Source organism: Salminus brasiliensis, chromosome 22, assembly GCF_030463535.1.
Source record: "Salminus brasiliensis chromosome 22, fSalBra1.hap2, whole genome shotgun sequence".
NCBI lineage: Eukaryota > Metazoa > Chordata > Actinopteri > Characiformes > Bryconidae > Salminus > Salminus brasiliensis.
The window spans coordinates 22433624-22445781 of NC_132899.1; the positions used below are offsets into that span (position 1 = coordinate 22433624).

Below are 12158 nucleotides of genomic sequence, written 5' to 3' on the forward strand. Positions count from 1 at the left end.
TCCAGACTGCACTGTCTTCCATCCGACAGCCACGTGTCTGCTTAGCCTACGCTCTCTGGTCACATATGTTTGGGAGGGAGCCTGGGAGGATTTTGCACCCCTCCATAAAAAAAAAAGAAGAAAAAGAAAGAAACATCTCACTTATGCAGCCCCACCCTGCACAAGACTGTTATCAGAAGACTTTCCCAGCAGTTCGGACACATGAGTGCACTTAACTCAAATGCATACATCGATTCCTCATGAATTAAGGAACTGTGTAAAACGTGAAATCCCATTAGGTTTCAATTCCAATTACATGCAAAAGAAAGTCAAAGGTATTTCGCCTTCCAGTGAGTAATAACCATCCGGCTTAACTTAAATTGGCTCATCTCCAGTATGATTAATGGATTTGTACCACAGCTTTCAGGAGTCCCAATGGACTTTTTTTTTTCTACAGCAGAGGAAAACTTGTTTTCTAGAGTCTCCGAGCACAGGATGCTTAGATAAATACTACGGTCTCTGGACAGTAATATAGAAAGCCATGGAGCGAGAGTCAAATCCCACAAGGCCCGTATGGGCTAAACAGTCTCACTCCTTAGTTTCCACTCTACTGTTCCCCGTCTTTTCTGGCAGCTCCACAGTCCAGAACAACTTCAGAAGAACGCTAGAACGCTCACCCTGGCCATGCTGATCATCTGCTGCTCTGAGTCTCGCTGGATGATGGCCTTCTTCACCACTGTGGACAGGATGAAGGGGAACTGGCAGAACGTGAACCTGAGCAGACAGCAGTGGGTTGGGTTAGACTGGACTGGCCTGTACTGAACTAAATTGCATACACATGCACTCTGAAAACTCAGAGGTCCCTAGAGGGCTCTAGGCTTGGACATATTGTTCTTGTACAAATCGTTACATTCTGTGGATCTAAAGGTTCTTCACATGAACATTTAATTTCTAAAGAAACTGAAAGGTTCTTTAGTAAACCAAATGTAGATATTTAATGACGTCACCCTGCAGAACCATTACTTTGTGGTCAAAAGGCAGCCTGGTCCAGTATCCAGTGCTCACGTTCTGAAGGGCTTGGGCTGATGAGGGCCCTTAAAAATGTAGTTCTATGGTGTCATCTCGAAGAACCATTTTTGGGTCTTTATTTGAGGTCTGATGAAAATAAACTGTCCACTATGATGTAGCATGTGGCCGATGTAGCAGTTTGCTCCAGCTAAGTCAGCAGCAGTTAGCTTGAAATGTCCCTCCAAGTGTTGGGATTCAACTGTGGCTTTTCTACGCTACCAACAGTGTGCAGGTCTTATTTTGTCTCCTCAAGTGCTGAAGGTACACAGAAGAGGGAGCTCCTACGCTCATTATTTTCCATAAGTATCTAAAAGACTAAAGAAAACACCTCGAGCGGAAAGTGCTCGGTGCGTGTGGGCAGGGAGAAAATTGTGCAGAATGGTGCTCAGTGAGAATGATATTTTCGTGCCACACCTGTTGGAATTTCCATGAGCTTGCCACGTCTGGTAGTCTTCCATGAAGTCAATGTGGTCCAGTGTTAGATTATAAAAATCGGAGAAAGGAATGATGGGAGGAGAAGAAATGCTGTTTGCAGCATCTGAGGAGAGAGAGGGAACATAAGGGTCAATATTTCTGTTGAATAGTTCAGGGTGTAGAAGGTTAGTGTATTATTTTAGATTTGCACAATTTTAGAGTGAAAACAAGTAAATGTGCACCATGCACAACATTGGGCAGCCCAGGAGATTTAACCTCTGATAACCTTTACCAAAGCCTCAGCCCCTTATTCACAATCATCGTTAAGAAAGGCCCGGTGCTGCAAATTGCAAAGCTTAATCAATGCTGACTACTTAAATCTTCCCAAAACCCGGCAGCCACAACCTTCTCTAAGCAGCTGTCTAGCAATAATTCTATTGCAATATTCCATTAAGTTGATGTTGGTAAACCAAAGGTTTGACAGACATCTCTAAATGGTTCTATTCCTGTTTTTCTGCCTCATAATATCTTCTGTCACTTTCATCGGCAAAGCTGTTGTCCTCGTGTCGACCAATGGAACCTACAGACTCCAAAGGTGTTTGAAAGCTTAGAAGCAAGCCTTGGTATCTTACTTATGTCTGCGCTAAAGCAATGGAAAACACAAATCACACAAATAATATGGACAAAAGTATTGGGACACCTGCTCATTCATTGTTTCTTCCTAAATCCAGGGTATTAAAAAGAGTTTATCCTGCTTTTGCTGGAGTAACTTTCTCTACTGTCCAGGGAAGAAGGCTTTCTACTTAATTTTGGATCACTGCTGTGAGGATCTGAGTGCATTCAGCAACAAGAGCGTGAGTGAGGTCAGGATGTTGGATGATCACCACCCTGCCTCATCCCCAACTCCCATAACTTCCAGAGAACACGTTAGGCATGCTGCCTAAAGATTCATGTTTATCTGCTCCACAGAGTGCTCCTGTTCTGTTGGTAATACGTCTCCACAGGGACCAGACAAGGTGTGTAAGCAATGGGTGCAACTTTCAGTAGCTACATTCATTAGACAGGGTGTCCACAAACTTTTCAAGAAAAAAAAAACCAAATAAATAAAAAATATTTTTGTGGATAATAGAAAATATAGTTTTTTTATATTAATATATTAATATATATTTAAGTAATGGTGCTTTATCCAATAGTTTTGGGATGAGTTGGGGATGAGGCAGGTTGGTGATCATCCAACACACTGACCGACCTCCCTAACGCTCTTGCTGCCGAATGCAATCAAACCCTCACAGTAATGCTCCAAAATCTAGTAGAAAGCCTTCCCAGCACAGTAGAGACAGTTACTCCAGTTACTCCAACAGTTACTCCAACAAAAGCATTTTTTTTAAATACCCTTGATTTGAATGAGCAGGTGTCCCAATACTTATGTCCATCTAGCGTCTTGCTTAAATACTTGAGTTGCCCCACTCTCCCCCAACTTTCATTGAAATCTGAAAGCAGTTACAGAATATTTAATAACTCTGGGTGCTTCTCAACATCATGCATCATCATCATCTTCTTCAGCCCAGCAGTGATGTTCAGCGCAGCCCTTCGTACTCACTGAGGAGCGAGAGAACTTTAGTGGCAGACGGGATCCACCATGAGCACTTGGCCATGGGCGGCAGCTCCTCTGGTTTGGCAGGGAACAGCCGTGTGGTGATGAAGAGCTGTAGGCGTTCCACCAGCTGCTTAAACCGCTTCTGAGATAGTCTGAGAGAGGACATGTCTCCTCAGTCAAACATACGTACACAACACTGAAGGCACAGGGCGTATACGTTTCACGTGGCGTTAACCTCTTACAGGCCTGTATGTGGACAGTATGCCCAAATCTCCTCACTCTCAAAACAGCATAACTTACATATTACTCTGGTTATTCCTTCAGCATACCTCCAACTATATTAACTACTATATTATATTATTAAAATTCTAATCTGAACTTACAAGGTATATAACTGACTCTCTAGTCGCATTATTACAGATAATTACGCTTAATTGAGTGAAATAGCCACTGGAGTTGATTATGCAAGAATACGTAAATAGTCCTATAAAAAATCCCCCCTTATAATCGTGGTCGTTCTGTAGTTATGGTTTTAATTTGCGAATTGCTTCCTTAAGCAGGCTGGACTGCAGACGGTGGCGACAGAAGGGAACGTTTCAGACTCACTTCTTAAACCAGTGCATCAGGAAATGGTGGTCTGCTTCAGCCAGCGCCGCGATTTGCCTCAGTAAGTGTGCATAGATGACATATGTGGCCGTGCTGGTGTACTGAGGGTTCTGCAACACAGAGGAGCCTTTTTTCAACACACTTCAAAAAGGAAATCTAGCTTTTCGTTCCTCGGGAGAGCCGAGGAAGCAGTCTGGCTTTTAATAAAGAGTGGCATTTCAGCGGAAACCAGCCATCCCCACTCCAGCATGACCTCATCGGTTCCTCAGGCTCGGAGAAAGGCAAATAATACCAGTGGCTGACTCACATCAGCGGCAGACACATCAGCCCAATAATTGCTGCTGCCTTTCGATTTCTGCCCTGTCTTTAAGAGATATGTAGGTCGGGACACCCATCCACAGCCCGAGGACGGCCAGGATGAGAAGCTAATTCTGGAACGGGCCGACCTTGGAATATGAAAGCCATCGACTCTCGCGTAACCACGGCGTTCGGTTCCCCTCCACTTCAAACAAGGAGTTCAGAAACGGAGCAAAAACCCAAACAAAGACGTTTTCAAGCAAATCAACAACCGCTTAAAGACACCGGCTCTCTTTCATCCGTGCCAGTCTAGCCCAGACGTGAAGCCCAGTGGCTTTGACCTTATTTGGACAAGCCAGAACCAGTCTATGCTGGTCATGTGTGAAGTAAACACTTAGCTCATAATATATCTGCAGCCGCTCTGACTGCAGCTCGCAGCTATGGCTGGAGTCAATGGGCCATGTGGTGAGAGGGGAGATCAAGAGTTTCCTGCCTCGTCTCGTCTCGTCTCGCCTCGCGCTCTGCCTGCGCCGGTTTTTGACGTGTGCCCCGACACAGAGGCCACGTTTACAGATCAGCCCGATTGTGCACATATGCATGTCTATAAGCGCACGCAGATAAACGCCTTGATTTAAGGGAAGGAAATTACAGCTATTACAGAAAAGGGCCACATGTCTTTTGGGTTATATAATGAAGGCAGTTTTCTATTCATAGCATACTTCTGGCCATTCTGACTCAAACTCAACCGGACTAGATCGTCACGATAAATCCTAACGTATGGTTTGATGGTCATAAACAGAGCATGCCAAAACCTTTACTGCATTAAACGGCAACTTTACGAGAAGTTTTAATGGAAGTCAATGGAAAAAGATTTGAATCCCAGGCATTTTGGAGCATTTCTATTGGTCCATTCGTTACAAAATTCTGACACAATGTAAAGAACAACTGTCAGATTCATGTTGTTATGTCAAAAACAGAGAGGTGAGGTTTTTCGAGAGTCGTGCTATACAAGCCAACACCACCAAAAATCACATATAGTCATAGGATAGGAAACAAAGTGAGACACAGTACCTGAACCAGAATGAAATACGCCCTCAGGTCGTCTTTTGTCCGCGGCCTGAAAGACATAAACTCTCGGCTTAAACATCTCCCATTAAAACCCAGCTTTCTGCAGCTTTCCGCAGGTTTTAACGTCATCTTTTAAAGGTTTTAGTGAGTGAAAACACCACAGCACTCACCCTTTCCATTCCCTTAATAAGCTATTAATGATTCCCTTCAGGACAGATTTCTGGGTGTCTGGGGGCTGTAAATTGAACACAATTACGAGATCCTGTCCAGATCCAAATTCTTGAGAAAGCAATGAGCTAAATAGCAACAACAACAACAACAACAACAACAACAAAACTAAACACACACACACACACACACACACACACACACACACACAATAGCTCATTGTGCGTCTCCATAACACAAGACACAGAGCTTTTCAGTTGACATACGTTCTGTTACCCACCGTGTGAAGTAAGGCGTCATAAACAGCATTGACAAATTTGGTGTTAATTCCTGAGTCTTCAATGGTGTTGAAGGGAGCGTTTGCTTCTTTCTGAGGACAAAAACCAAACAATGATTTTTGCAAGCGGCCAGGGAAGCATACACAGCTGTCTCAGAGCAAAACCACCATGATTACTAGCAAGCTCTTTTGTTCGCTTGTTATGAAGGCTGTAATAAATGATGAAGTGGATGCTAAGTAGTTCTCCACTCATAAGAGGAACACATGCACTTTTTTTGAAACCGCTCTCTGAATGAGCTCATTCATTCATCAGCAGACCAAAAAGTAACGTTTGGTTTTCCCCTTCTCCCAATTTTCACCGTTACTGTTTCACATGGGCCCAAATTCCAGCAGCTCTCATTAAAAAAACATTAGTGCAATTCAAAGGGAAAGCAATGGACCTGCTCTTAAGAGCTTAACGCTATACTCTCTAGTAAGGCCACATAGTCTTTGTGCCTAAATAGACATTTGTAGAACTGCTACAGTGATAAAAGTTAAGTATGGCACCATTCGTGTGGTTTGATATGATGTATATTTTATGATTGTTGAGATTATGTACACGTGTATTATACACAAGTCTGACAAGTCACTTGTTGCTGTAAACTTACTGTAAACTCAAACACGTTCAATTACTATAAATCAAGAAACATAACTGTAAGCTAGAAAAAGGAACTGGCTAAAAATGTAAATAAAATAAATAAAAACAATTTCCTCTTTACCTTAAGCATAGCTGATCAGCTAAAAACTTTGCTAAAACAAAGTTTGAGAACCCCTGGCCCTTAGTAGTAAACACAGCCTATGGATCAAATCTAACGTATCGACACATAATATTTCCAGAGCCCCAGAGCTCATCTCTGGACATCCACAGTTCCGCTGAACTGCCATTATTTCACAACAGTCTGCACTGTAGAAACTGCAAGCTGAAAACACTTGGCTGTCTAATGGTTTTCGTCCAACTTAGTGCATTACTTAAGGTGGAACAGACCATTTTAATAAGATAATGAGCCACCTGTACTGATGTGAAAACCTGCATGTTAGATCATTTAAATTACATAGAAATAAAATAAAACTGTAGTATTTTTATCATTATATTATTTATTTCTGTTATTATTTCCATTTAAGCTGCAATAAAATGCATCAAGTTTTTTTTTACATTTTATATTTAATTACAATTTTCTTAATAATTTATGTTACTGACTAGATAAACACTGTAGTAATTCCTTCGACATGTATGGCTGAAACTGGGATTTCTTTGTAAAGCATCCATTTACAATGGTAAACAAACTCACTGAAATGACCCTTAGAACACATTTGCTGCTCTCGAAACACACATCATATATTATCGGGGTCAAACTTACCTTAAAGGCAGCATTGAGTTCCAAGAAGGAGTCAAATGTGGTCAAGTAGAAATCATGGACTTGCTTCCAATCACCTGAGATAGTTGCCTTTTCAACGTCTTCCCTGGACTCAGACAAATGAACACAGTTAGGCAGGGTAGGTTCGGTCTGACTGTAACAGGGTGGTAAAATGAGGGAGTATTGGAAGTAGGGTCCATACTGAAACTCTTTGGCGGTTTTGGTGCGGATGGGGATGATGGGGTCTGAGGCAAAGCGAGCTTTAACCTCCGGAGGCAAAACGTCAATGGAGATTCGCTGCTTCTGTCTAACATCTGGACAGATCGGGGGGAGCTCTCTCACTGTAGACGAAAAGACAAACACACAGGCGTACAGCACTCAGACACACACATATACATCCACATGGGTGGGCAATAGGGCAAGAGAGACTTTTACAATACATGTCAAAATATTTAACACTTCTGAGGTTTAGTAAGTGGAAACAGACACAATGCACCGGGTATGACACATTACAAATGCCACCAATTAAAACGCTATTACAACTTATGAGAACAATACTACAGTTTTTCCCCCTAGTATTTTACTGCATATCACTACATGCTACACACATGAACACAGCCAGGTACTGTAAGTTCTGAAGGGCTCCTGGGCACAAGGTCAGTGGAAGTGGAAAGATGATATTAGGAAAAGCATAACTATGTATTACAACAACATATCTGATGACCCGGTCCAATCCAGGCGATCAGGATTGGGGTTGATCCAGGTGTATTTGAATGGATCAGGTATTGAGGTGCCATGAACATACATAAGCCACACCTGCAGCAGTGGGATGTTTTCAGACCCCCCCCCCCCCACACACACACACATACAGTTTGTCATTGTCAGTTCACTCCCACCTACTAGCTAGGGCTCATCTTACCACACAATGCTACCAGCACTAGTGGCCTATAGGATAGCATGTGCTTTCTCTGAGACATATAGGGCCCTATTTTAGCAATCTTTTGGTGAGCCGCCAACAGAGCACCATGCAGCTTGATTTAGGGCGTGTCAGCTTGTCTTTGCCCTTCGCCACGAAAAGCACCCTTTTGCTGTTGTGACCTGCTGCAAATGTGATGCATAGTCAGACACTAGCTTTCTGGTAGCCTTCCTGAGCGATCTTAGTGAAATGGCCTCCAGAATCTTTCAGGACTTCTTCTGAAACCAAGTCTTGGTGGACTTTGAGGTATGCTTAGGGTCACTGCCCTGTTGGAAGGCCCAACAACGCCCATGTTTCACCTTCCTCTCAAAAGGCTTGACTTTTTCTCTGATACTTCATTAAATCCACCAAGGCACCGCCAGGCTTCACTGTAGATAGGGTGTTCTCTACAGCGTATGCTTCCTTCGTCCTCCTCCAGACATAGAGATATTGGGATTCTGTTCTGTGAAGCAGTGAAACAAAACCGGAACGTTTCAGATCAGCTGTATATATCTGGAGGAAGGAGAACAAAGCATACGCTAAAAATAATACTACAAAAGTGGTGTCTCAGTGATGCTTTGGGGCTTATTTGCTTCCTCTGGCATGTTTGCAGCTGGTCGTAATAGAAAAAAAACAGATGCTCTACTATGTACTTCTGAGTAATTCTGAGATCGCCGTCATTAAAAATGGCATGTGTGTTGAATTTGGAGAAACACTTGTTGTATTAGAAGTGTTGAGCAATTTAAATTGGTCGTGCTTGACTGCTTTATTGCAGACAACACATTTGGATATTGGAGATTTGCTGGAATTTGGAGAAGCACACAAAAATCTGTCATCTTTATGGACTAGTCAAGAATTAAGATAATGGGTGTGTGCAAGTGCTAAGGCTTGCAGTTTACAGGACCTGGGTTCCTCTGTAAGGAACCTTTACCCTTCTTGGTCTCTTGGTGATGCTTAAGTGTTTCCCCAGTTGCACCGAACATTCTCTCTACCTCAGCAGAAGCTCATCAAGCTTCAGCTCACGATCCTCCACCTCCACATTCAGCTGTGAGGGGAAAATTACACAGTCTCAGTTCTTCAGAAAGCCCAAGGGCCAAAAGACATCACCTGATTCCAATCAGTGACAAAGACTCAGTCCAATAACACACGCACAGAGTCATATGCAGCTGGAGTTGGCTTTTCGTTTAATACTCACTGAAAAAATTATGCATTGAACAGATTTTGAACAGATAATTCAAATATTACACTTCAGACTTTTGTTTATTTGCAACTATCCAAATGACCCCCCCACCCCCACCCCCACCCCTCTGCGGTCAGGAGCAGCCACCAACACCAGCTGAACGCCAGCTCAAGATGCTGTCATTAAAGTGGAGCACAAAATTACACATGATAGAACCGCTCTTGTTCCCTTTGCTATTTTGGCCATCAGAGACGTGCCGACGACTCCAGCGGATACGGTGTAGCTATGAGTAGAAACAGCTATATGTAATAATGATTATGCTAGTCCATATAATAGACGTGTCACCACCATATTGATCTTAGACATGGTCAAATCAACTGCAGTCAAATACACACAGCAACCGAGTATTAAAAGGCACACTGTGAACGGTACCCTTTGAAACAGAATTTTTGAATTCTTTATTAATTATGTGAAAATAATAATGTCTTAAAATAAATCATAAAAAAAACAATATGGTAAAAAATATAAAGTTTCCTAACTATGGTTTGTATATGCAAGGTCGACTTCAGTCCCACTTCAGTAGCAGCAATTTTACCAAATAATAAATAAAAGAACAGTTAAGCACCTTTTTCAAAGTTTTACTAGAATTTTTGCTTCAAATTTTATTTCAAAATATTGAGATTTTGAAAAACATTGAAAAAGGAAATCACTACTACTAAAAAGTACATTTCAGATTTCCCCCTCCTAAACTGAATATGAATATTATCTGATTTTTCTGGATATAGACATTGTCTGTTGAGACGGTTTCTCAATAGTTTTAGGGTTAGGCCTTGGACCAGGATTAGGGTTGAGGTTGAGCTTAGACCAAATGTAGGTGAATTTAGCTGGAAGTTAAATGCTAAAGTATGCATCTACAGTAGGCCATCCACAATTACGTGATTCCCAAGTTTCTTTTCTGGAAAAGCAGTTTCTATCAGGATGACATGTAGATTACTGTGTACAGATCACTGTACTGTACTATAAAGAGAGAAAGAGCACAACCGTGCCTTCACAATAAGACATGTTAGCCTTGTCAGCCGTTTTAGAATTTAGTACCATTCATTAACTTTGTTTATTCAAGATGAAATCACCTGATACTACAACCTATCAGAAAGAAAACCGGGATTTTCAGTTGATCAGTAGCACCAGAATCTCCACGTAGGCCCCACCTCACTGCTATCTTCTATACTGCTGCTTTCCTCACTCAGCCATGAAGAAGCAGGCTAGACCTGATTAGTCCTCCAGCTCGTCTACGTGATGCATTGATCCTCAATTCTTTCCCGGCATCTTTGATCTCACAGACAAAGAAAGCGAAACACATCTGCTCGAAGCACTCGATTGTTCATTAATTCAAAGCAGCTGAAGAGGCCTCTTTGAAATGCAATTAGGAATTTCCTTTTTTGTCTGTGAACGTATTGAACTTTACCTTTCCAATAGCAGGAGCATTATGTTTAAAGGCCGAGGTGACCTTCAGGTGACGACACAGAGAATCAGTAAGACATGCAACCAGCCTAGCTAAAGCTGGCTATAATGATGACGTGTGTTTTATCAAGATCAACTGTGTCGTGATACACTCCTCTGACCAGGTCATATAACCAGTACTTCTACAAAACAGATCAACGGTTTTTAACAACTGTTTTCAACAAGAGTTCAGTGGAGTATGGAAGCTACAGATGCACCAATCCGATACTAGCATCAGATATCAGTCACAATACTAACAAAATGAGCTGGATCGGGGACTGGATAATTAGGCCGATCCACAGGACCAATCCATTCACTGAACTCGACTCCTGCATACTTTATAACTCAGAATCAGATTAACCTACAGACATGATGCACATATCCTCGCAGACAGCAAGACACACACGTCACTTTCAGCAGCCTGCTCCATTTCCTCAAGAGCAGCACAGGCAGGCACACATGCAGTCAGACACAGGCGAACACCACTTTGAGTCCCAGAAGTGTATATACAGTGTAAATAACATTAAATTCTAATTTAAATCCCCCATCCCCATATTTAAAAGCCAGAGCTTTGCTGCTTTTACCGTTTTTTAGTGATAGGGAGAGAGACGAGAGCTGAACTGCTCCCTGAGCCCAGAGGTCCAGCACATTTATTTAGTTTAGTAAAAAATGTACAGAAATTCAGTTCATTTATATAATTTGTGTTCATTTGTTATTAGTCATGTTTAAGTCAATCCTGATGCCTTAAGGCTCTCCCACATGGTGAGCTATATGGTTTACTAATCCAATAATAGTATTGGATCGGTATCGGGTATCGGCTGATAGGCCAAATATGTATCGGTCACAGTATTAAGCAGCACGCAGAGACGTTATAAATGAGGAGGCCAGCCACTGGACGAAATATGAACAGGTGTTCTTGTAACCCTCAACGTGGCATCGTGGAGAGACTTTCAACAAAATGAGCCAATCAGCTTGCTGTTTATGCCGCATGAGTTTTGTCCGATTTTTACCGTTGATTTAAAATGTGGCTTTCAGTATTTTAGTATCTCCTCATGCATAGAGATAGACTGGAAATAACTCTCAGACGGCCGAGTGAAGGACTTTAAATCAAGCCTGTTTTAACCCCTTAACACTCCAAGGCTTATTACACACTAAGGTGTGTTGCTCAGTAACTATAGGGACTTCTGGTCAGGCTATTCTTTGGTAACAGAAGTTTGTAATAACACATTTTGGCCTGCTGGCGTGCCATAGGCTGTTTATGGGGTGTTTTTGTGAGGCCTGTTTTTTGTGAGGTCAAAGGGCAGCACATTTACACAGGACTAAGAGGAATGTAGAGTCTACTGATAACATCCTCAATATAAGGCAAGGGACAATACTTCAATGTACAAGATTTACATCATCTTAACTCATCTTAAGACCAAAAGTATTCAGAATATTCAATGCGTGTCATTTATTCAGATAACAATATAAAAACAATACTTAAAAAGAGCAATTCCTAAAATATCTATACAGAACTAATGACAGCTCCTCTGCAAACGCCTCGTCAAGATCATCCAGGTAATTTATGCGAAGAAAAGGGCCTCAGCTGTTTCACGAATATTAATAATGTCACATTAAGTACGTTATTTAATCGTTGTTTTACCCAAGTAAACACC

General features: G+C 41.9%; 1 protein-coding gene across 1 annotated transcript in view; it reads right to left on the minus strand.

Annotated features, from left to right (window-relative positions):
• hectd2 (HECT domain containing 2) overlaps positions 1–12158 on the minus strand; it is a 40933-nt gene that overhangs the window by 25607 nt on the left and 3168 nt on the right. Inside the window, exons 3-11 of the mRNA XM_072667243.1 lie at positions 7071–7209; positions 6872–6974; positions 5478–5567; positions 5200–5264; positions 5033–5078; positions 3665–3774; positions 3062–3210; positions 1462–1585; positions 657–753 (exon numbers count right to left, since the gene is read on the minus strand). Of these exons, the coding sequence (XP_072523344.1) occupies positions 657–753; positions 1462–1585; positions 3062–3210; positions 3665–3774; positions 5033–5078; positions 5200–5264; positions 5478–5567; positions 6872–6974; positions 7071–7209 (923 nt within the window). The remainder of the gene's footprint in view (positions 1–656; positions 754–1461; positions 1586–3061; positions 3211–3664; positions 3775–5032; positions 5079–5199; positions 5265–5477; positions 5568–6871; positions 6975–7070; positions 7210–12158) is intronic.